Below are 27502 nucleotides of genomic sequence, written 5' to 3' on the forward strand. Positions count from 1 at the left end.
AATATTGGTGTTTTAAAATGGTAAATTGTATTAAAACGATATCAGTGGGGGGGGGGGAGTGGGAGGAGTTTCTGAAGAGAGGCAGCGGGAAAATTTGAGGCCGGTATGGGGATTGAGAGCGGTGGACGGTGTGCTTCCAGCGATTAGCTGTAGCTTGTTGCGGTAGAAAATACTGGATGGTCAGCGGCACTAAGCACCAATAAGCAATAAGCGTGGCAGACACTGAGGCAGAGACTACTTGGAGCAGAGTGGAGAAGACAGGTGGAGAGACCAAAACGCCAGGTAACGGCCTAACATCAAGAACATCAGGAAGACGGGTTATGAGGCTTACTTTCTCCTTATGGGGAATAGCACCCTCCACCTTACGCAAGTAGCAAAAAAAATATTGTGTAACAATCTGTAATAATTTCTATAGAATCTGCATTGAATCTGTTTAAGGGCAGACTAGAGTAGCTTGTGTCTATTTCAGTACCTTTTGCACACCCTTTTTTTTGGTCTGTTGATCCATTTATTATATCTGACCTACTGATACATTGATACATCGATAACTGGATACATTGTCTAGTGGGACTGAGCACTAAAATGGAATTTGATGCACTATCTGATTGAATACACTAAACACTGTATACCGACGACTGATTAAGGGAAAATTGTATCACTGTAAAAATGTATTGTTACTAAGCAGCAGAGCAATACTGACAAAGTGCTAGCAGAACTGGATAATCGTATCTGATTGCTGATGGCTAGTAGCTGATGTGCATTACAGAGGCTCTTTGCTTGACTTGCCTAATAGAGGCTCCTTGCTCCCTGCTCTTTTAAGTAGTGGTCAGCTATTAAGCCTATTAAGCATATTAGTTAGCTAATTATCACTCTAACGGGTCTAACTGTGCTAATTTGGCTAATTGGGCTTATACTGTCCTAATTTAACTATTGCGATATACTAGGCTGCTGGTCTAGTGCTGAATGGTACCCGGAGATCTCTTGAAGCTCTCTAAAGTATAAGGAACCTGTAAAGCGGGTACTCCAGTAATACTATAAACATATTTGGTGATGTCTTGAAGCTCTTTAAAATATAAGGAACCTGTAAAACGGGTACCTTAGTAGTACTATAGTAATATTTTTGGAGATCTCCTGAAGCTCTACAAAGTATAAGGAACCTGTAAAAAGGTTACCTCAGTAACACTTCAGTGATACTCGGAGGGGGGTGAAACTCATAGCTTGATTCATAGCTTGAAGAAGCCTTGGTAAATAGCCCTGAGATACCCATTGAGTATAACTGGAAGATCTACTTGAGAAATAATGGCTCCTAAAAAAAAACGTCAGACAGCGACAATTGCTGTAGGTCGTAAATCTGCTATATCTAATCCATCGCCACAAAGATTATGTACAGACCGAATAGGCCAGGAACATGTCCACACTGAGAAGGGGGCATCTCCAGTTTATGAACCTTTGAGTTCACCAGTCAGTCCTACAATGTCGGAGAGTTTAACGGAAGGCGTAGACATTAGAACAATCTTGGCACAATTACCCTCTAAAGCGGACTTGATGGATAGGTTTAAAAAAAATGAAAGATAGTTTCTCTGAAAAATTAAAAGCAGTTACCTTAGAAATACATAATTTAGGAGATAGGGTCTGTACACTGGAAGATAACTAAGAAATAAATTAAAATCACTGGACTGAATGCTCGAGATTCCAAAGGTCCCCCTGAAACCATGCAGGACGAATTAGAAGATCCCACAAAGATTCTCAATAGTATTTTCAATCTGATTTTAGGAAGATCTTTTGACACTAAAATCAAGCTTGAAAGAACAAAGTGGGAAGACCAAGGAATCCACTACAAGAAAACCCTCGAGACGTAATCTGCTGTATCCATGACTTTTCAATAAAAGAAGAGATAGTACAGAAAGCCCGATTGATGAAGGAAATTCTTATGTCTTGTGGACACAAATGGGTCTCCCACGGGGGTGGCATCTTATCCTACATTGAAAAAAGGATTTATATTATGATTACATATTTAGTTTTTTTTTTGTTCTGTTTTTTTTTTTTTCTTTTCTTTTTTCTTTTCTGCCTTCTGCATAAAAACAGGAGTAGTGGTAAGTGGCTTGAGTTCAGTAATTATAGAGATGGAATTTTTATAACGCTTCTATGGTACAGATTAGTTGTATGTCATTGAACGTTAATGGTCTGAATTCCCCTAGGAAACGCTCTATCTTGGTTCAGGAGTTAGAAAGGCAAAAAAAAAGATATTGTATTTATTCAAGAAACTCATTATAAGAATACTTTTCAGCCTAAACTTAATATGAATAAATTCAATCAGACTTTCTATAGCAACTTTATGAAAGGCAAGTCTAGAGGAGTGGCAATTTTTTTAAACTCTGATTTGAATTTTGCCCAATTAGATAGTAAAACGGATCGAGGGGTAGATATATTTTCTTAAAAGGGAAGCTTAATGACCAAATGATTACGCTTGCAAATATCTATGTTCCCAACGCTAATCAGGCATCTTTCTTGAAAACATGTTTGAGGAAACTGGAAGATTTCAAGGAAGGAGTTTTGATACTTGGTGGGGATTATAATATGGTCTTGGATTATGCAGTGGATAGCTCTTCAAGTACGAGAGAAACACAAAAGAGCCAGAGGTCTTTAGTCCTAGGGATTTTGCACTCCCACCAATTCATTGACTGCTGGCGTATGTTCCATCAGTATGAAAGGGATTATACTTTCTATTCATCAGCTGCAGACAGTTATTCTAGGTTAGATATGTTCTTTGTAAACCATAGGTACCTTCATTTGGTTAAGGATGCAAAAATAGGAAATATTAAGTGGTCTGACCATGCCCCCATTTTCCTGGATAACGAGTTGCAGGGTGTTGGGAAGGCTAATAATATATGGAGACTAAATGAGTCGCTTCTTGATGACCCAAGCGTCTCTAAGGATATATCAGAAAATCTCTCTCAATATTTCCTAGATAACTGCACAGATGATATTAATGACTTATGGATATGGGAAGCGCACAAGAATGTGATCAGGGGGGTCTTAATCAAATGGGGTGCTAGATGTAAAAAGGAACGAGCCGAAGAAATTCAAAGGCTTGTAAAAAAACTGGATATATTGGAATCTATGCATAAGCAATCTCCAACTGAAGAAAATTGTAAATGTTTATCGGCAAATAGATCTAAGCTGAGATCATTATTGACATATGAAGCCCAAAGAGCTGTCCTGTTGACACAAAGTACAACCTACTCACATGGGGATAAAAGCGGCAAATTCTTAGCTAAAGCCTTAAAAGTAAAGTTACAAAAAACGTATATACCCAAAATGAAAGACACACAAGGTAAAATCTGTAATACTACTGAGGAAATAGCAAACACTTTTAGGAATTATTATAAAGATCTTTACAATTTAAAACCCCTTGAGAAGACCTCATATGAAAGAGAACAATATATATCTAAAAATATCACATTAATAATTCCTAAAGATACATCAGCCCAACTAGAGGAACTGTTCTCTCTTCAGGAGCTTTCGGCAGTGATAAAAGCAATGCCTCTTAATAAAAGCCCTGGGCCGGATGGTCTCTCTGCACGCTATTATAAACAATTCTATAATATTCTTGAGCCACATTTTCTAAGAACCTTTAATGGCATATCTCCAACTATGGACATTCCACCATCAATGTTGAGAGCAGTAATTGCTGTGATACATAAAGAAGGGAAAGATTCAGTAATATGTAGTAGTTACAGACCGATTTCTCTAATTAACGTTGATTTAAAAATATTTGCAAAACTTTTGGCAAATAGGCTTAAGCCCCTTATGCCTGGACTGATCCACCCTGATCAGGCTGGCTTTGTCTCTGGCCGTGAAGCCAGAGACAATAATACTAAAATTATGAATGTAATACATGGAGCTATAATAAATAAAAGTCCTATAGCTCACTTAAGTATAGATGCAGAGAAGGCCTTTGACAGGGTGGATCGGTCCTATCTGTTTGCTACTTTAGAGCCATGGGGGCTTGGCCCGCGGTTTTGCAATTGGGTACAGACTCTGTATAGAGGCCCTTCTGCTAATGTCCATGTTAATGGTCAACTCTCCAACTCCTTTGATATTAGCAACGGCACTAGTCAGGGTTGCCCACTGTCCCCTCTTCTGTTTTAGCATTTGAACCTTTTTTAGAAGCCATCCGAAAGAATATAGATATTAAAGGGTATAAGTATACGGGAGGAGAAGTTAAAGTAACTGCTTTCGCCGATGATGTTTTACTTACGCTTACAGAACCCCGTTATACATTATCTTATGTTCATGAGGAACTGGAGAAATTCTGTGGCTTATCTAACTTTAAAATAAATCCAGATAAATCTGAATTATTGGGAGTGGGGATAAATAGACGAATTAAAGAGGACTTACAAAAGCTATACAAATATAAGTGGACAGACATTAGTATAACATACTTAGGGACACAATTGACAATACATCAAAAAGATCTATTCAAATTGAACTATGGGAGATTATTGAGTAAGATTGAACAAGATTTTAAAAAAAAATGGAATCAAGCCTCTTTCACATTGATCGGGAGAGTTAATATTTTAAAAATGATGATTCTACCTAAGATATATCTGTTTCAGACTTTGCCGGTCTTTCTGCTGAGAGACTTTTTTTTTTTAGAAAAGTGCGGTCTATATTCCTTTCATTTATTTGGAATCATAATACTCCACGTATTGCGTATGATACTTTGGCATTACCTATTGAGAGAGGTGGCCTGGGTCTCCCGCATATTTATAGATATTTATGTTGCGGTATTATGAGTTCGAATTAGAGAATGGACGGCTATAGACAAGGTGAAGCCATGGTATACGATAGAACAGGATTTTATAAAGGTGAAGTTGGATACCCTGCCTTGGCAGAATTGTAAATTAAAATTATTATCACCATCCAAAAAACCAATTATAAACCATACTATACAGACTTGGAGAAGGCTTAAAGATAGATGGGGGCTATCCCCAGGACTATCGGTATTCTTCCCATTAGCATCTAATTTGGAGTTCCAGTTTGGTTCGGGTCATAAATTACTGGAAAAGTTAACAGGAGAGGTAGACCCTTTAGTAACAAGTTTTATAACAGATGAAACACCCAATAGATTAAGAGAGTTCCCATTATGGGACAATATGACAGCACTTACAGATAGAATGGGTATTTAAAGTTCTTTATAAACCAAAAAGTGCTACCATATTGGCAGACGAGAGATAGAACAGGCTTTGAGTCACTTTGTGGTCCTGGTATAGAGAAAAGGCGTTACTTGTCTAGTATATACAGTTTAATTCATATAGGGGCTATGGAGAAGACTGTCCCTTCATTCCAACTGAAATGGACGCAAGGTTTGAATATTCAAATGGATAGCAATGATTGGTCTTTTGTGTTCAAACTGGGGATGAAGGCTCAGGTGAGCAGTTCTAGGAAAATTGTTTTTTTTAAAAGAGTTACTAGATGGTATAATACCCCGGACCGACTTGGAAAATTTGGAGCACTGTCGTCTGATGGATGTTGGAGATGTGGCGAGAGGGGGGTGAATATGGAACACATATGGTGGGAGTGCAAAATCATTGGAAGCTATTGGATACAGGTATTGAGTGTCATCTATAACATTTTTCCAACGCTGGACCAGCTGTCCCCATCCAAGATTTTGTTGGGTTGGCCAGCTTCCTTCAAGGAGAATCACAGATTTTGTTGAGCTATCTATTGAATGAGGCAAATGCTATGATCCCGTTGTTTTGGCTTAAATCTAGTATTCCGACTAAAGAACAATGGATTTCTAGAGTGGAAGCTTTGAGGGAACTCGAAGAGGTTCATTGGGCCACTCAGGGGAAGAGAGACCATTACTATAAGATATGGGATATATGGCGAATGCATTGGTTAGAAATACCATAGTAAGATAACACCACAGTAAGAATATTTCAAGACATACTGAAGATAAGCTAGTAGTCCACTAATGTTAGAAGTAACGGAAGAACCTTTCTTTTTTTGTTGGTTTTTTTTTGTTTTGTTTTTGTTTTTTCTTCTTCTTTCCTTTTTTATGATCTTTTTCTGTCTTTTTTTCTTTTATTTGGATGAGCTTAAAAAAAATTAAAAAATTAATAAATAGAGATTGGTGGCCGGACCGCAGACTAAGATGGACGTGTAGTCTGTGAGCTCCGCAGCATCCGAGCACAATCTACCCACTATCAGCAGCATCGAGCCCCCAAAACCAGCTAAATTACCCCTAACATGTCAGGGGCGCAGTCCGGAGCTAAATCGCAGCGAAGAAAAAAAGGTGAGCAGAAAGAAGCCGCGGTCTCAGTAGCCGATATGCTTACCTCTCCACGAGGCTCACAGGCCGCACAAGATGGCCGCCGGATCAGCCCGCAACACTCACCGGCAGCCACACCGGGCCCGGACTCACACAACCCCATTCAGCCAGACATAGCCAGCGTCCTGAACAAACTGACAGAAGTCAGACACTACCTGGCAGGGGAGATCTCCAAGAGCACACAAGCGCTGACGGCAGAGATACACGCTCTGGGCACCAGAACCGCAACACTGGAGGCCAGAGCTGACGCTGCTGCACAAGAACACAATCAAATAGTGGCCCACTCACAAGCCGCTGAAAAGAGAATTACCGACCTGGAGTTAGAAATAGAAGATCTGGAAAATCGATCCCGCCGGAATAACGTTAGGCTGAGAGGTGTACCGGAGGAACAAAACGAAGGCCCCCTAGCACCAAAGATGGAGCTCTTCTTCCACCAATTACTACCCGACATCCCCAAAGATAATTGGGCGATTGACAGGGCGCACAGGGCACTGCGCGCCCGAAGAGCAGAGGGGATGCCGCCAAGGGACATTATCATCAAGTTCCACTATTACTCCTCAAAAGAAGCGGTCATGCAATACACACGCCGAAACACCCTGCAATACCAGGGTGCAACCATCACTGCATACCAGGACTTATCACCGACGACATTACAGAGAAGAAAAGCATGGAAACCACTGACGGCGCTACTACAACAACACACAATAAAATACACGTGGGGCCATCCCTTCAAGCTGGTGGCATTCAAAGAGGGAGCCACTCACACCCTCTTGCCAGGGTACGACCCAAAGCGCTTTCTTCGCAGCCTACGCATAGAACCCCCACCGACCCTCAACCTGCAAACGAACCAGATGCCAGAACTCTCAACGCTCCAAAGTGACTGGACCGACGCCTAAGTCGCAAACAGACATAACGGACACGATAACTTTACAACTGGGGACACTGAGACCAATCTGGTACAGGCCGCAGCAACGTATCGCAGCTAAGTACCGCTAATTTTTTCCCAGAAGAGAAGGACTTAAAGATTGGGGGGGGGGGGGGGATCCTACTCCCAAAGCCCATCACCCCATGACCTAACACCCCAAAGAGAGAAAAAAAAAAAAGTATGCACAATTTGTTTAAAAAAAAAAAAAAAAAGGGGGATGAAAATGTATGTGCAAATGTAAATGTAACGGGTACTGAATAGGGGACACAGACACCAGAGAGCCACTCCCTACTCCGACCTACAAAATGGAGGGCACTATAGGCCATTTGGCATGTGGGACACACGCTCACTCACTACGAGCAAAGGTTACAAGGCACTCCCCAGGGAAGAGCAAATAGAGAGAAGGGAATGTCTTGTCGCCACAACTACTACTACCCGGTTGGTTGCGGGACTGCACGACAGGGGGCAAAACACACACACCACACAATAGAAGGATGATGTTAGGAGCAAATAGGGGGGGGGAGAGGGCCACAGGGTGAAACCACCAGAGGGGGGGACAAACAACCGAACACGGGGCTCACGACACCAAGGCTCGAAAGATGCGAGGAGCATCCACACCTTCCCGGGTATCAACAGAAACACCCGAGAGATAGGTGCGTGCTCACCAGTTACTCTGGCGAATTGTAAGACCAGAGAAAATGTACAACTGTATATATGCAAATCTGTTTATTGTTATGTACTTAATTATTATGTTAACGTTTTATTTGTTTTGAATGATGTCACAAAGTCACAGGTTGTTACGAAACAAACGGAAGAGACTGACCTTTTACAACACCCACCCCGCCCATCACTAGATCACTGGGGACTATACCCATATGATCCGCATAACAGACGACTGACGCCATGACTCTGAGCATACTGACAATTAATGCCAAGGGCTTAAACACACCCAACAAACGCAGGACCCTACACAGAGACATTAAGGCCAAACAAGCGGATATCGCTCTAATACAAGAAACCCACTTACCCAGGTCGGCACGCGTACACTTAAAAAATCATATTTATAACACAGTCCACGAAGCGAGGGCTCTGAGGAAAAAAGCAGGAGTGGCCATCCTGATACACAAACGATGCCCGTTTAACCTGACCAAAGCACATATAGATCCAGAGGGCAGATATTTAGCTCTCACCGGCACCATACACTCCACGAGGATACATATAGTAAACATATACGCCCCCAACACTCCTGAGACAGGATACTGGGATTCATTGAAAACACTATTAACGCACCTCACAGATGGGGGGGGACTTCAACGCGGTCCCCTGCCCGGCAATAGACAGGAGTAGCAAACCAGGAACGACTCGCGCGCAGGGGGGGGGGGGGGGGGGGAGACAAGACAAATTGCTCAACGCTTTTCTTACACACACAGGGCTGTTAGACGCCTGGCGCATACAACATCCACACACAAAAGACTACACATACTACTCAGCACCACACAACACATATTCAAGGACAGACAACATATACCTAAACGGGGCTGGCATGTCCAAATTGAGCCAAACAGAAATACATAACATCACATGGTCAGACCACGGAGCAGTAACAGCGACCCTGACTAAAATACAGCACCACAGTAGCTGGACATGGAAATTAAACACATCACTCCTACAAGACGAAGCCATACTCAATGACACCAAAAAAGCTATAACAGACTACTTTACCACTAATGAGGGGGAGGATATAGGCCCAACACCACTATGGGCAGCACACAAGGCAGTCTTGAGAGGACACTTCATCACAATTGCAACCCATAAAAAGAAAACCAAAACGAAGCAACTCTTCGAGCTGCAGACTAAATTACGGAAAGCGGAAACTAGACATAAACAGGACCCCACCGCAGATAACTTCCAATCACTACAAGACCTTAGACATGCCCTGAAAGAACTGTCCATAGGCGAGATCACCAAAGCCCTTACGTGGTCTAAACGCTTTTTCTATGAAAAAGCGGGCAAAATGGACACATTATTGGCCAGGACCCTGAAACCCAGGCCCGGATTTCGACCAATCACGACCATAAAAACACATACAAACACTATAGCTAGCACACCTGAAGATATCAATAGGGAGTTCACTAACTACTTCAGTCATTTATATAACCACTCCCCCCACAGCGACAGCGAACTCCACCAACACTTGAAAAACATAGAGACCTTCCTTAACCACTCGGATCTGCCCACAGTAACAGAGGGAGAAGCCGACCTCTTAAACGAACCGATCGCGCCAGAGGAAATCGCAGCAGCGATCTCAATACTCAAAGGCAACAAAGCCCCAGGCCCTGACGGCTATGATATCCAATACTACAAAGCATTTAAAACAGAACTGATCCCACAACTGACCAAACTATATAATCATTTTATGACCGGAGGAACCCCAGACCGAGACATGGCCACAGCAAACATAGTACTGCTGCCAAAACCCAACAAAGACACCACTCAGACCGCCAACTATAGACCAATCTCCCTAATCAACACGGATTTAAAGATATTCGCAAAAATTCTAGCGACAAGACTAACTTCACTACTGCCTAAACTAATACACTCAGACCAAGTGGGTTTTATCCCGGGCAGGCAGTTATACGAAAATACCCGTAGAGGGGTAGACTTACTATGGCACATGGGACAGACCAAATCCCCATCACTGGCCCTGTCACTGGACGCAGAGAAGGCCTTTGACAGGGTACAGTGGCCCTTTATGTTCCGACTCATGGAAAAGCAGGGATTCCCAGAAAAATACATAACAGCTACCAAAGCACTCTACACGGACATACAAGCCCAAACTCTTATAACCGGTGCCCAAAAAACACCTTTCAGTGTAAGTAATGGAACGAGACAGGGCTGCCCCCTGTCCCCGCTCCTCTTCGCGATGGTGTTAGAACCCATGCTGCAAGCCATCAGAAACGACCCTAACATCAAGGGGATACAAATAGGAACACAACAATACAAAGTGGCGGCGTACGCAGACGATGTTCTACTCACGCTGTCCGAACCAAAACAGTCACTGGCACACCTGCATAAGCTCCTACTGGAGTACGGTGAGGTGTCGGGATACAGGGTAAACCTCACCAAATCGGTGGCTCTCTCCTTCCATATCACTGATGAGGACAACACTCATCTAACCAACACATACAAAATTAAACTAGCTAAAGAACAATTCACGTACCTAGGGATACAGTTAACAAAAAACTACTCTATGCTGTACAGGCAAAACTACACAACACTAATACACAAACTGAAAAAAGATCTGGAGAACTGGTCGGACAAACCAATTTCCTGGATAGGGAGATTGCACTCAATAAAGATGAATGTCCTGCCCAGACTCCTTTTCCTATTTCAAGCATTACCCGTTAAAGTCACAAAAAAGGATATAGCCGACATCCAAAAAGCAATAGACGAATTTATATGGCAGGGAAAAAGACCCCGGATAGCCAGAGCGGTACTATACAATCCAAAGTGGAGGGGGGGCCTAGGACTACCTCACTTACACCACTACTATCTAGCAGCACAGATAGCGCAAATAGCGCATTGGCACAGCCCTGAGGGACAACATCAATGGGTAGATATTGAAACCACCCTCATGGGCAAAGACCCACCGCAACTACTCATATGGACCCCTAAAAACCACAGGGTAATCCTCAGAACCACCTGCCCAGCAATCCTAAACTCTATAGACATATGGGACAAAACAGCCACGAAATACCAACTCATGAACAACCCCTCCCCCATGACACCGATACTACGTAACAGAGCGTTCCCACCAGGACTATGTACAGAAGCTTTCCTAGGAATTAAAAACACAGGGACACACAGATACGCTCACCTGTACCAAGATAACCAGGTAATCACCTTTGATCAGCTAAAAACCCTAGCACCCCTGACAAACCATGACTTCTTCAGATACATCCAAATCAGAGACTTCGCACAAACAACAGAAGTTAGAACAGCAATACGCAAACGCAAAACCTTTTTCGAGGGCATGTGCCTTAGGGAACACATGCCCACGAAAATGATAACAACACTGTATAACCATATAGGGGAGGTATCAGGAGAATGGGGTACGTTAACCTACACGGACAGATGGGAAACGGATCTGGGAGAGAAGCTAGAGGGGGAAGAGTGGCGAGACATATGGGACGCAAGTTCCAAGATTTCAATATGCACCACCTTACAGGAACAAATGTACAAAATCCTATTCAGGTGGTACACCACCCCGACAAAACAATGCCATATGGGCCTGAGCCCCTCAGACACATGCTGGAGACTATGTGGAGAAAAAGGCACTTACATCCACATGTGGTGGGAATGCCCCAAAGTTAGGATATACTGGAAAGAGGTGACAGACCAAAACTCACGCATATTGCAAAGACCTCTGACTGCAGACCCATGGGCTTGCCTCCTGTCCAGACCGACTGAGGGGTTAGACAAACACAGTCAGAAATTACTAAACTCACTAAATCTGGCAGCCCGCAGGGCGTTAGCACAACATTGGAACAAAACAGACACCCCACCTATCACGCTTCTACGGACGAAAATTAGAGATAACTGTCTGATGGACAGGTTGACGGCCCAGGTGCGAAACACCTCATCTACCTACCGAAAAGTATGGGAACCATGGGAACAGTTTGACACATGATTTAGGGGACCTAACTCTCAACTGGTAAAACCAACGGTTCAGATAATAATGCTGAGCCAAACAACCCTGTAATGCGCAACTATGTGACATATGTTAAATAGTTTATGTTACTTGTTACATTATTGTATTATTTAATTACAAAAAAGAAAAATGGACGGTTACCATGACGGAAACAACGGGCTTCTGCGTAAGCCAAACTAAGCATATGTATTACTATTTAACTGTCAAACCAAAAATAAGAATTGAAAAAAAAAAAAAATATTAATAAATATAAAAAATAAAAATAAATATTTAACTCTTGCCCAGACCATTTTTGCGTAACAGACCTCTGAACATTTGATATGCTAATAGACAATAGGAATCAGGAGACCATTTTCTACTCGCAACTAAAGAACAATAATCCAGATGTGAAAAATCGTACCTCCGGATATCCTTCCAAAGGATGTGCAAACGTGACTTGTGTACCTTAAACCTTTTTGATGAATTGGGAAAGTCAGCTATTCTAAGACGCAGATAGGTGTGTGAGAGGTCTTTGGAACAGATGAATTGTGATAGAGGTGAAAGAATAACTTGTGCCAGACAAGCAGGAAATAAAAACATTTTTTTTAATCAACTTTTATACATATTTGTGTTTAAAGAGAATGTGAAAGAGAAGGTGTAATCAAGCGTATGTTCCTACAGTCACACGTACTCTCCTCCCTATACCTCTTTCGAGGCTGGCTTAGAAACTTAAAAAGGGGCAAAAAGGTATGACGTCCAAGGACAGAGTGAGCAACAAAGATCTGTTAATTTCTTCCTTATATTTTAATTATTTGTTGGTGTAAATCATTTTTAGGAATGCACAAACTATTTTTAATTATAACAAATATTCCTTTCTTAAGTTTTTTTTTTTTGGTCTGGTAAAGAATGATAGAGACCTACGTATTGATAGCTATCTGTGATTTGAGGAAGGAACCCTATTTTTCTTTTTTTTTTTTAAAATGTTTATTTATGAAAACAGAGCATAGGGTAAGACTCGCAGGTATCGGAACAAGCACATTAAATAACATAACCTACTGCGAGAATCGCAAGTCTTAATACGCATGTATAAAATAACATTCAGCGAGAGTCGCAAGAGATCTATAGCTAGTACTGCTACAGGTAGTGTCTGAAAAAGATACAGGAGTATGGGAAGAAGGTTCATCTTCAATATGCTCACACTATACCTAGCCAGGAGAGGTGAGGCAGGAGTCGGTTTTCTAGGTCTGTACAGAATACTGACAACATAGGGGAAAAATTGCTGCTATATTAGTCTTCTGGGTCAGCTGAATTCCACACCAAAAGATATTTAATAGTCGTAGTTGACCAATGAAATGGAAAACTAACGAACCTGTTCAGGCCTGGTCATAAAGAGGTTGCCATTCAACACCACCGATGGTTGGAATAATACATTTTAGGCACCCTATTTATGAATTGCAATTGTGATGGCAGCTTTTGATACTAGAGGCTAGTGTGGCTGATATTAACCCCTTAACGCCGTTACTGCGTTCTATGCCGTCGCGGCTTTAAAGGGCTTTAAAGCCGTTGCGGCGGCATAGAACACCGTAACGGCTGAAGCCCCCAGGAGGTACTGTGTACTCACCTCCGCCGCGATCCTCTTCTGGGGGGCTGCCTGAGAGCCCAGGCAGCCCCCCTCCGGCAAATGAGGCCCCCGGGGCCATGTGATCGCTCTCAAAGAGCGATCACATGGCCCCCTATAGCTGGCTATGGATCTGCCAGCAGGGGGACTGTCTAAAATATTAGACAGTCCCCCTGCTGGTAGGAAAGTATAAAAAAATAAATAAATACACATGTTAAAATAAAATACAAGTATTTATATATATATAATATATATATATATATATATATATTATATATATATATACATATTATATATATATATATATATACATATTATATATATATATACATATTATATATATGTAACGTCATACAAAGTGTATTTTAATATTAATATTAATATATTAGTATTAAAATACACTTGGAATGACGTTACATATATTTAATATGTATATATATATATTATATATATAATAGATCTACATATATATTATATATATATATACGTATAATTAAAATAATAAATAAATAAGATAAATAATTAAATAAATAAAATATTGAAACAAAATTTTTAATAAATTATATATTCATATGTAATTTCATTCTAACTGTATTTTGTTAATATATATATATATTGGAAACAGAATACACAAAGAATGACATTCTATATATATCTATCTATATATAAAATACAAATAACCGCAAATATATATAGATAAATACATATAATTACATAAAAGATTACATTAGTATACACGTAGAATTTAAATACCTATAAATGCATATATATTAAAATTCTACGTGTATATTTAAGTAATTTTTTAACATAATTATGTCATTTGATTAATTAAAATTTAATTGACATGCCTGACAACACAGGGAGAAAGTGCAGAGAATTTAATTCGCAAGCACTATATTTGACCCTGTAACTCTCCAAGACACCATAAAACCTGTATATAGGGGGTACTGTTTTACTCGGGAGACTTCGCTGAACTCAAATATTAGTGTTTAAAACTGGTAAATTGTATTACAACGATGATATTTTAAGTAAAAGTGACGTTTTTTGCATTTTTTTTTACAAACAAACGGCACTTTTATGGACTATATTATTGTTGTAATATGTTTTACGGTTTTAAAACACTAATATTTGTGTTTAGTGAAATCTCCCGAGAATAACAGTAACATGTACAGGTTTTATGGTGTTTTGGAAAGTTAGAGAGTCACATATAAGGCTTGCATTTCATTTTTTTGACATTGAAATTTGCCAGATTAGTTATGTTGCCTTTGAGACCGTATGGTAGCCCAGGAATAAGAATTACCCCCATGATGGCATACCATTTGCAAAAGTAGACAACCCAAGGTATTGCAAATGGGGTATGTCCAGTCATTTTTAGTAGCCACTTAGTCGCAAACACTTGCCAAATATTAGTTTTTTGCTTTTTTCACACAAAAACAAATATGAACGCTAACTTTGGCCAATTTGAAAATGGAACGTTCTATATTTGACCCTGTAACTTTCTAAAACACCATAAAACCTGTTAATGGGGGGTACTGTTGTACCCTTGAGACATCGCTGATTACAAATATGTGCATTTTGTTGCAGTAAAACCTAACAGTATTATGACATTTACAGCTAAAATGTGAGGCGGAACTACAAATTTAAAAAAAAAAAAAAATCAAATTTCTCAGTTTTTTTTTATTTTATTCATAATAAATTGTTTCATATATAAATATCTTATATGAAATGAAAGCCCTGTTTCTCCTGAACAAAATTATATATAATAAGTGTGGGCGCATTTAATATGAAAGAGGTGAATTACGGTTGAACAGACATATAGGCAAATTCCAGTTTTTGTTTACGTTTTGTTTAGATCAGAACGTGCACTATTGACTCCGTCCTGAAGGGGTTAAGAGGTTTCTTTAAAAAATATATATATATATTTCAGTAAATGAAAACAGTAATTTAAAAAAAAAAAAATGTTTTACCTTCAGAACCAACTCATGCACACGCTTGGACAAGTGTGGTGTTCCTGACAAGAAGATCATGGATTTTATTACAAAACACAAAGCCTATTAGGCTTATCTCTTTCTTTACTTTGAATAGCAGGAAAGAAAAATGAACAAACTGAAAACTATATGCAATGACACCATAACTATTAACCAATCAAAAGGTAATAGCAGGTTATAAAAGGAGCTATGAACTTTCCATCATCCTATTTTTTACGGCTCAGACAAAAATAAGCATTACTGATAGAAAACATGATATACTTTATATATTACACTTTTCTCTTTCTAGATAATTTGCTATTTTCAACAATTGTTTATAATTAAAATATACCCTTCTTGTTTCTCCTTGATTCTGGACTCTGTTTTATTCCTTAGCTTTAGGTTTTATGCTACCCGTTTTAATTTTTCTAGCGTTGTGGCAAAGTCATGCTTTGCCGTTTACTTGGGGTTGCATCCACCATTTTACCAATGTTGCATAGATGAGCGCGCTCACAAATATCACAGTTTCAGAGTTGAATAAAATCCCTTTTCTCCTGCATTCGGTTCCATTTAATTTCACCAATATAAGTTCATCCTTAGCAAATTTGTGGACCTCATTTTTTTTTTTTTTTATGAGTACCTAAATTGCCAGTTTACTTTGAGTCTTCGTCCACATGCTCACATCAATCAGCAGAGTGCACATAGCAAACTATTAGCTTCCCTGTTGCCTGAGATAGACTCTGCACCACAAGATCAGACGCATTTAACAGACCTTTTCTTTGCTAACTGCATATAAATTTTCAGGTTTTTAAGACTTTTTAACATAATTCCTGCCACAAAATTTTAATATTTAATTAAACCATTTATTATAGATCATACTTTATATTAATTATTCTATATATTTGGCAACAATGCCCAGACCTGCAGTTTCTGACAAGGTCAGACCTTCTGGCTCTCCCTTTACGTCTTCCAGTAATCCTAAAAGCTGACCCATTCACCTTCTAATGAATGGGTGATTTTGTTTCCACTACTAAATCTACTCCAATGACCAATATTGAGACAGCTATAAGCTTTTCTGTTCAACGAGCAATTTTTAGTGCTATGGATGCTTTGTCTGACATAATCTAAAAAAAATTCTCAGGCCAATTACCAAACTCATTCCTATGCTAAAGAGGATTTTAAGACGACTAAGTCTTCGAATACTAATCAGTTTTAGTCAATACATCTATGAGAAGATGCTGATTTGCGCAGCATTTTGGCATGCATTCGCAATAGCCTCCTAATGCTTTCCTATTGCATGCGGAGCAAACCACGACCAAACCCACACAGCACTGGAAAAAGGAGAATTACCTTGAATTCTCCTTTTTTTTTAACAAGGGGAGGGAGTATTAGTAACCACAAAAGCAATTACCAAACTTAGTGTGTCTGGAATACAGGTTTGTATTTCTGACACTATGTTCCTTTATGGGCTGAATGCCCAAAGTTTGTTAGACTCCCAAGGTAAGCCCCAAAGTGGTGCAATGTTTCTCCAAACAAGAATGGAATCAGAAAAAGGGCATTGAAGCCCCTTTAAGAGCTTGCCAAGACAAACATCTAAACATTTTGGCATATTAGTGAAGATGTTCTAATTTGTTGAACTTTCCATCTTCTAAATCCTTAGACCTTTACAGATACAAAGAGCTATATGTTGTGCTGTAAACTTAAAGGACCACTCTAGTGCCAGGAAAACATACTAGTTTTCCTGGCACTAGAGTGCCCTGAGGGTGCCCCCACCCTCAGGAACCCACTCCCGCCCGGCTCTGGAAAGGGGAAAGGGGTAAAAACTTACCTTTTTCCAGCGCTGGGCGGAGAGATCTCCTCCTGCTCTCCTCCTCCGATCCGCCTCTTCTCCTCCCCGTCGGCTGAATGCGCACGCGCGGCAAGAGCTGCGCGCGCATTCAGCCGGTCACATAGGAAAGCATTCTCAATGCTTTCCTATGGACGCTGGCGTGCTCTCACGGTGAAAATCACAGTGAGAAGCACGCAAGCGCCTCTAGCGGCTGTCAATGAGACAGCCACTAGAGGACATAGGGGGAAGGCTTAACCCATTCACAAACATAGCAGTTTCTCTGAAACTGCTATGTTTATGAAAAAATGGGTTAACCCTAGAAGGACCTGGCACCCAGACCACCTCATTAAGCTGAAGTGGTCTGGGTGCCTAGAGTGGTCCTTTAAATACTACTTTATCAATTGACTGGCATTAAGTCATACTAGTAAGATAGAACCAAAAATTGAAAATTTGGCTAGGACTACAGCCTGGAAAAGATGCCAATGAAGTACTTTTCGGTGATGGTTTTATTAAAAGAACTTCGCACTTTTGCTAGTGTTTGAGACTTTGGTAAGGAACAAACGAATATACAAAAAAAATTTTCCCAATTGTGTTTTTAGCAAGCCGGCAGGAATATAGGCCGATGATATGTTTTGCTCATTCCGTACCAACAAAGGCTCCTTTAATCAAAAGGCCCAACATCAGGCACAGAGATCCTTTTTTCCTAACCAGAGGATGCACTTGGAGGGCATCGGAAACCACATTTCTTTCCTAGAAAAAGTGGGTGTCAGACTAAACCAATTATTCACAAACTTGGTGCCAAATAGTTTTGGATTCATGGATTCTAAATACAGCATAAGGATATGCAATACAATTTATTTATTTTTTGTATTGTGAATAGGGCCTTGTTAGGATTTATATTAACGAGTGATGCTACATACAGGTCTATAATTACCACCGGGCACCATTTGTTGCCCGTGAATAGTAACTTATTTCTGTAGGTGGTCCTGATTGGTTGGTTTTAGTGTGACTGATGGTGAGAACGTAATGGTCTGACTGTTTGTTTAGGTCGGATACTTTCAGATAATTTTTACAGGATGTGATGTCAGCGGTGAATTTGTTGGGTCGAAAGAACCCATAAAATGCCAGGTAGACTGCAGTTTTGATGGTGAGATTCGAATTCGGTTCAGAGGGTTTGGTGTCTAACCGGTCAGAAAATGCACGTAATTTGGGACCGTCTATAGGTTGTCTTTTAGTTGTAGTGGGGTTATCTAGACACTGTATGCATCTGAGAATATTCTTCACTGGGTAGGATGACATGAATGGTTTGATGCTAGGATAGGCACTTAATATATGGTGTTGTATACCAGTGATGTAGATTTAGGGAGAGTTTTAGGTGAAGGTGGATAAAGGATATAAATAATACTATAGAATCCAGACAATGAACATCTGCAACTCGATATTCAGAGGTAAATTTGTTATAGACTGCAAAGGCTCTATTGTATGATTTGGAGGTGTTGACTGAAAGGGCAGTGCTAGCCAGGAACCTGCTGTGGCCATTAAGCGGGTCAGTCCAGGATTAGGTCTTTGAACTAGGGGGTTGGCACTGGTGTTTTGTCGGCCAATGGGTGGGCTTAGAAGAATTTCTGAAATTGAGAGCGAGAAAGGGCGTCAGCTGCAATGTTTGTGTGTCATCGCATGTGGAAGCAAGTGACATGGAAGTGTAAAGTGGCTGCGAGCCAAGTGAGACGTCTGATTAGCCTTATGATTACTAGGGAAGAGGATCTGCCTTTGTTTAGAATGTCACTTGCAGCTTTGTTATCTGTAAAACATTTTACTGCTTTACCTTCCCATAGGTGCCCCCAGACTTTGGCGGCCGCAACTATGGGGTATGTGTCAAACAAAGCTGAAGTCGTATGGAATGAGGGCAGATTTGTGGTCTCCAGTGGCCAATTGTCTCTAAACCAGGTATGGTTGAAAATAGCGGCAAACCCAGTATGTGCTGCAGCGTCTGTCCAAATAGCGGGAGAATGTTCTGAAACAGAGGGGTATGAACATCGCTTTACCGTTCCAGTGGAACAGAAACCTAAGTCACATGTGGAGATCGGCTATGGCGTGTTCATCTAATGTCATGGTGCTTATGTTATTTGTCAGTTGGGGTAGAAGACTCAAGAGCCTTGAGATGAATGCTCTGTCTTGAGGCATTATCCTCATTGCAACGTTTAGTGTACCTAGTAAAGACTGCAGCTCAGTTTTCATACACTTGTTTCCCTTCAAAAAAAAGACTCCACTGATTGTGTGATTCTGACTACTTTCTCCCGAGGGAGGCTAGCTTTTAACGCTACGAAATCTAGCTGGATTCCTAGGAAAACCAAATTGGTGGTGGGCCCTACTGTCTTCTGGGAGAGTGGTACCCCTAGTGTTGCAAAAAGCACCCTTGTTTTGTTAATGCTGGTGGGTGTTGTATGTGGGGCTTCTGTTGTGAGAAAGTCGTCCAGGAAGTTCCGGGAGTGGGGTCAAAACAAGATGGGATTACGGTGTGAAGGAGAAGGGGTTGGGGAGCTCTGTTACAGGGGAAGGTATAGGGCTAGCTGTCTCTAGATGATCTGTTGGGGTACTGGGTCTGGGTGGGGTGAGGGGTCTGGCTGGGTTGCCAGGCAGAGAGAGAGTTCTTCTACTTGTGACATTCTACAATAGAAGAATTTAAAAGTGAGTAGTGTGCAGGGCTGAGTCGGCCTAGTTTAAATGACTAATCAAGGCTTAAAAATCTCAATGTAGCCAGTGGGTACTCTTTCAGTGCTGACTGGGGTATGGGAAGGGTTTCCCAGGGAAGAATAGGATGTGGGCTTACTTGCCATGGGTTTAAGGCAGACTTACCTAGGTCGTATGATACTGCTGGAAACACAAGAACTGAACTTGTTGTCTGAACTTTAGGGAGTACCTAAAGAGAACACGGATGACATGGACGGACCGGTCATATACATATAGGGTTAACAACCAGCAAGTAATAGGTAAGGTAAGGTTTGAGCATGTTACTAAGACAGGCGGCCCTCTGAGGGGAGGATAAAGACGTCCTAGTAACTGCTGCCCCCCCCCCAAAACACAAATACAAAACAAGGAACATTGCAAATTTAAAACAATTCATTTTTTGTTCAATTTCACCAAGTGTACATTATAAGTGTTCTATAATATGGCCTCTATTTAATATTTTTAGCTAAACCGAAAATTAGGAGTATGTTTAATATTTTATGATATGTTATTACATTCTTATGATACATATTTGATATTTGAATATTTTGAACAAATATTTTCAAAGTTTATCCAAAAACATTAAATCATTTGAAAAGCTTACATAAAATATTACAATCAAGAGATTAAAACTATTTGGGGCAAGTTAATGGCCCTCCCCCAATAAATAATAAACTGTGTAGGTTTGGAACATAACTTAGCTAGTAGCTGCTGTAGAAACAAACATTTGCATGTCATAAGATATAGATTGCTTTGTAATCTCACCATTTTAGAATGTATGTTTTAGGCTTTATGAGTCAGCCACTCAGTGATGTGCACTTAGAAAGGAATGCACACATAGCACAAACACTCCTTCAGAGGGGACGCTGCCATGTCTCCAATTGCATGCTCTTGCACAGCCAATCAGTAGCAGACACTTAGCACACCTCTGTTGCTCTTTAACAGATACCTTCAGGGCTGAGTAAGAACAGCATAACACACCCAGGTCAACATTGCAATCTATGAAAAGGCTTCACTATGTAGAAACAAAAGTTATACAGCAAAAATAGGAAATAAAAAACCTTAACCTAAATAAATCTCCTGATTCACATTTTGGAATATATGATGCATTTAAATACTTAAAGCCATGTGTATGTACAATTAAAATTATATTACTGAGAGAGTGTGTCCGAGTATGTCTAAGAAAGGAGACACGTGTACTCCAATTACAAGCTACACAATAGCAACTGAGAAATACTGTATGTGCACAGAGTACTGGAAAGATAATTAAATCTGTGACAAAGGTCAAAAGATTAGTACAGATAAAACAAAACAAAGATTTAAGAAAGAGACAGATTGGTAAACTCCATAGTTAATGCAGGTTTAAAAACGGCAGAATCTGATTTAATTTTCAAAAAGTTTATACTTTATTACAGGAAACTAATGCACAAAACTTTTAGTATTCCCAATCACACAGTAAAATAATATTTACAAACAAATTGATGTTAAGTTGGCTGGCTCCACGCAGCCTTTATGCAATCTATTGCAAGGCAATTCAGGAACACAAGCATTGCACTCTGGATAACATTCAGATAATAATACACAGGTACAAAGTCAGCATACAGTTAAATTAAATTAAAACAAATCATATGTATTTGAGGTTATTATGTAGACTACAGAAGAAGAAAAAAAAATACATAGTGAGCCGCCACACAGGCTAGGGAGTAAGGAGGATCCCTGTTCTGAGACACACTTGATAACTGCTGTGCTGGAGTGATTTGCATACTAATTGCTGCAGCAATAATTCTGCACTTTCCCTCTCAGACTGCAGAGGGCAAACGCATACTTCTTCCTATACCTCTGAAAAGATTTGTATTGTGTGAGTGTGTAAGCATGTACACACACGTGCACAGCTTTAACTGTCCAACTTCCTGAGGGCCTCGGTACTGGAATTAGAGTTTTAAATGTGAGCATGTGTCATTGGTGGCTTGGATGAATACTGTGAATGGGACGAATGTCTAATGGGCAGGGCAGCATAAATACAGATGCTACTAAATTTTTAGCAATTCCCCAATTCATCTCCAATAAGTGCTATTGTGGTCTAATTTTTACAACACACTGCCCAAGTTCTGATTTAGTACATAATCAGGTGAATGAAACATGTTAAAGCATATCTTAAACAGTCCCCCATAAACTTCTCACTCCCCCACAAACCCCCCCCCCCCCCAAAAAAAAAAACCCGAAGTTCAGGCAACAGCTAAACATACACCAACCTAAATGGTTTCATGTAAAAAGAATGTGTTATTGTTTAAAACTAATTTGTGTAAAAGCATGCAGTTTAAGCCAGAGGTTTATAGGTAGAGTATATGTTCGTTTTGGATTATGGTGACATCTTAATTGCATATAATACAGTTACAGCACTTGTATTAATCAGGAGGCTCCACACCCTTACTGGCTCAAATATGAATGTTTCCACTAATCATTTCAGGACTAGAGCAAATAACTCACCTTTTCTGCTGATATGAGCCGAGGCCAATGGTTGTTTCAGTCTGTAAACAAACATAAGTGACGGTTAGTTCTACTGTGCCAAAGAAATGCAATCTGATCAACCAGTTACTGGTCTCTGTGACAGATTAATATTAATAAATATATAACAGATGGTAATTTATGTTAGTAAAGTATATATGCTTATTTCTATTCATCGGGGCTTAAAATTTAAAGTCCGATCCTACTAGCCAGGCTTTAAAAGTTACTTGCCACTGCAAGACATTTTCTGCTCACAAGGAGTGATTTTATTTATTTTTTTGTCAGGGCTACATTTTCACTTGCCAATGGGTAGCGGTGAGTGGGAATTTTGAGTCCCAAGATCAAAATATTTGCATCAAGTTGAACAGTGACAGAAACACTGAAAAAAAACTGCTCCACAATTAAGAGATTTAAAATATCAAGAGTATAATAGGGTTTTAAACTGGAAAATATTGTTCTTTAACCAAATTAAGAGGTGCTAAGAACAGGTGCAAACAATAGCAAAACCATACTTGCACTTAAGAGTTTATAAAGAAAATTTATGTGAACATTTATTTTCTACAAATCAAAGAGTATTGCAGACAGGAACAGAACCATGGCAGGGATCCACAGTCCTCAAACGAGAACTAAAATCAGAAAGCCAGCGGCATCATAATGTGATAAAAAAGGAAAGCTTTATTAAACCATAGGAACAAAGAGTTAAAAGAACTGTGCTTTTAAAACTACAGTATCTGGAATATATGTTTGTATGTGTGGCACTATAGTTTTTCTTTAAGGACAGAGTCAATTGTCCAAGTTTTGAACAAAAACCAAAGTGAGAAAAAATTAAGAAATGTTCTTTTTAAAGGTCTACATGGCATTTTAACGGAGAATTTCATAATGCTATTCGCTTTTACTGCAATAAAACACATTTGTATTCTGTGATGTTCTACAAGTACAACATTGCCCCATGTGCAGGTTTTATGGGGTCAAATATGGGGCATGCAAATGAAATTCTGTGGTATTTCTGACGGGTAGGTATGAATTATAGTTAGATATATATATATATATATATACACATACACACACACATTTATATTTATATTTTAATAACATGTATTTTGATATCAATATTTATGTAGTTATTAAGGTTATATATCAGGGGACCTGCTTCTGATCTGATTCACGTAATTGCGAAGTCACAGCAATCACATGACTCACAACGGCTGGACTGGTGAGGATAAGTATTTGGGCTGGAAAGAAGGCCAGATCTTTTAGGGCAGGCTATGACGCCCTAACTGCGTTAAAGACTTCTATTTGTCGGAAGGACAGCACACCCCAAAGTCGTGACGGGGTTAATAAACAGTGTGACTGTGATGCCTGTGAATTATGGTTTCTTTTCTACAGAAAACATAAGTACTTTTAATTAAACCTGTATAAAAACAGCTATCGTATCCTTTTGAGTAATCGAATCTTAAAACCATTAATACATTTAAACAATATTATGAAAGTAAATTTGTGTCTTTATTTGACCATTTCTTCACATATGGTGAGACATATGGAATAAAGCCTGAGGTTAAAAAACAAAACACACAATAATACAATGCTTCTGCGCGCTTCTCTAGAATCCGCAGTACTACTGGTACATCTAGTCAAGCAGAGGAGGAAAATCAGGAAGAACAATTTTGAACAAGACAAATTAGGCACAAGTCAAGGCACTGGCACTCAATGAAGAATGGAGCCTCATGACGTTTCAAGTGGCCAAACTCTTATTCTAAGTCAGAAGTCAATCTGAAAAACGTACCCACAGAAAAAAAAAACACCAAGCAAAGTAAGGTCTCGGGGACCTTATCAGAAGGGGGAAAAAAAATAATTTTCATGCCTCCCAAAAGACAACGTCCACAGTTCTGGAAGGGGATATGAATCTTGGAAAGGCCCTGCTGTAGAATCAATGTTTATGGCTCAGCAAAGGATATCTCTACCAGAGTTGCATACCAGGTCTTGCCCAGCGTCAAGAGCAGAAATACCGGTGCAGCTTCCAGACAGATTCTGGGCAAAACAGATAGTAACAAAGGGATCAGAGAAAAAGAGCTGGCCAAGCAGAGTTTTCAAGGTATTTGCCAGTGCAATATACAGAGCCCAAACAAATTTAATTTAACTTGCCATATATTTCTCTTTCCTTAAGATTAGAGGCAGTGCGAAAAGATGATCATCATTTCCTTGCGGCAGAGCAAGCAAAATTGCGTTTAGAAAAAAATTAAATAAAAAAGTCCCTCCTCTTAAAGGAACAAACTTAGCACCCAGGCCAATTCAGTTCATTGGAGTGGTCTGGGTACAGTGTCCCACTAGCCTAAACCCTGCAATAGTAATTATTGCAGCTATTGAGAAACTGCAATAATTACTATGCAGGGTTAAATCCACCTCTAGTGGCCGTCTACCAGACAGCCACTAGAGAGACTTCAGGGTCATTAGATAACTTTTGTTCACCTGACGCTGGACTTCCACACACTATGCATGAGACATCCAGTGTGATCCAAAATCCCATGGCAAAGCATTATACAACCAATTCTGACTTCTAAAATTTAAGAATCCAGCCATATTTCTCGAAACACAGAGGCCTTCTGGATATCCTGAAGGAGTTGTATGTTTTAGTCTGCCAGTCGTCCAGGTGTTGTGGATCAAATCAAGTTTTTGATTATTTGAATATTTGCCCCTGTCCAAATTGTTGATGCGTGCACGCTCTGAAGTAAATCAGAGGTTAATGAAAAACTTCGGAATGTTTACTTAGGGGGGCGGGAAGTCCCTTATAAAGAAAATACATAATATGCAAAAATGTAAATAACAGAAAGAATACATCTTTAATTGGCTAGGTGTTAAGTGTCTTATCTAATGCACATCCTACAAGGCGTGATGTCACCTTCTTCCCGGGATTTTACTCCGGATACAGGCGCCATCTTGCTACACAAGGTAGTTAGTCGATGGGAGGGTTGTTCTAGCAGCCATTTTGAGCAAATATTGAATACAGGTATGCAAAGTACATAGACATTTTACCAACAATATTTTACGTCCACAACAGTCCCCCCTTAAAATGACTATTTACTAACAACTACAAAGACAAAGTCTAGAAACTAAATCTGTCACTAATAGGCTGCAGCACATCTGTCTTACAGGTCTCAAACTCTTTTGATGCTGCGCATAGGACAAGCAGTGACTTGTCCACTACCTCCCCCGCTACAGACTTTGCCCATAAAGACAGATGCTATCCCTACCGTCCCTAAAAATAAGTAGTTGTGTGATTGGTGCGGAGGGACTGCAAAGGAGAGTTGGGCGAGTGAGGTTTGTCATAGTCCTGGTCATCTACTTCTTGGTGGAGGAAAGTTGGGATGGTTCAGTCAATTGTCTGGTCAACTGTCTTCTGTAGGCACTTTTTTTTTTTTAATTTGTATTTTATTGGGTTTTGTACACACAGTATACATTTTTTCCATTGTATGGGTTATTGAATAGGTTATAACAAGATCATGTAGCATTTCGTTGGGTTACAAACATGGCAATAATCACAGTATTAGTGAAATATGTACAATAGCTTTGCGAGGTGCCAAATTGCATGTTCTACTTTTATACTTTTATACGGGGACCCCTGCTTAGTGAGGTTGCGTAAGTTTAGCATTCTCTACTGACTCATTCTATGGATGTGAAGTCAGGTGGTTAGGGCTTATGCATGGGGTAGTAGGTTAGGAGTATGATGTAGGCACTTCTTAATACAGGATAGCACACAACAGACAAGGATAATCATCATTATCAAGACAGCCACACCTATCTGGGCTAGGACTCTCTGACAGTCATTCATCCATCCAAACCATCTTCCCCATGGGTCAGTGACTCCTGAGTTCCTTTTTAATTCTTCAGAGAGACTCTGCCAGGGTTACTTTACCATTTGGATTTGTGTTATCTGGGATAAAAGTACAACATATCATGGTGTCAGGGAGTATTTTACACACCACTCCTTTTTCAGCCAAAATCATACCTAGGGCCATTCTGTTCTGGAAAGTCATCTGGGAGGTAGCTTGTAATTGCTCTGTCAGCCCTTGAAGGGCATCTCTGGTATAATTAACGAAGCGCTGTTGGTTGTAATAGATATAGTTAATCCAATTTAAATTATTATTAGCAATGATAATTGGGAGAATAGATTCAAATCTTCCAGCAACTTCATCTCTTGCCTTGAATTAATTTGGTACCCCTATGGCATCAATATATATGTGTGGGTCAAAACTGCCCTTTACAGGGGTGCTCCTCTTTGTCCTGAAATAAGTATGCGGGGTGTCAAGGGTATCTTGGTGATTGTCAGATATTATGTGTATGAGCATAATAACTTTTAGCTAAGGCATATTCTCCCCACCATAGGCTTTCCAGTCTAGACCTGAACTGCATATTACCACACAGCCAATATATGTCCCCCAGGGATCTAACCTGTTTCATTAATAGGGCAACAGGGAGACTCAGAAAACATGTTTCTATGTCGGGGGGTAGATTTAGGGGTACGGTACCCAGGTGAGGGTATCCATCCAAGCCATAGGTTAGTATCAGAAAAGCCTGTTTCTACGGCCATAGTATCTTTGAATGTGAGGTTGGCTATGGCCACCATGTCTTTGAGAGTCTTAATGTGGGGTTTAAGAGGGTTAATAGTAATGTGTTGGGAATCTACCCATTCAGGTGAATGGTACATGTCTTGCAGGTAGAATGTCCCCTGTTTGTTATACGAGCCTCCACCTCTCCAGTACATTCCCATGACATATTCACCAGCATCTCCAGGGCTAGGGTGTTCTGAATTTAGGGTCAGTTTCATGGGAGTCACCCACCCTGGTTTCCGTAGAGTCATTCTACGCAGTAGGGATTCCCCATTTCTGTCCAATCTGCCTAAGGCACTCT

At 40.1% G+C, this 27502-nt stretch overlaps 1 protein-coding gene across 3 annotated transcripts in view; it reads right to left on the reverse strand.

Moving 5' to 3' along the window:
* Positions 1-27502, reverse strand: part of TMEM131 (transmembrane protein 131) — a 232515-nt gene that overhangs the window by 149612 nt on the left and 55401 nt on the right. For all 3 annotated transcript variants that reach the window (XM_063459103.1, XM_063459094.1, XM_063459085.1), the window contains exon 3: positions 22580-22620. In XM_063459103.1, coding sequence (XP_063315173.1) covers positions 22580-22620 — 41 coding nt within the window. The remainder of the gene's footprint in view (positions 1-22579; positions 22621-27502) is intronic.

The sequence above is a fragment of the Pelobates fuscus genome, chromosome 1, assembly GCF_036172605.1.
Source record: "Pelobates fuscus isolate aPelFus1 chromosome 1, aPelFus1.pri, whole genome shotgun sequence".
Classification (NCBI taxonomy): Eukaryota; Metazoa; Chordata; class Amphibia; order Anura; family Pelobatidae; genus Pelobates; species Pelobates fuscus.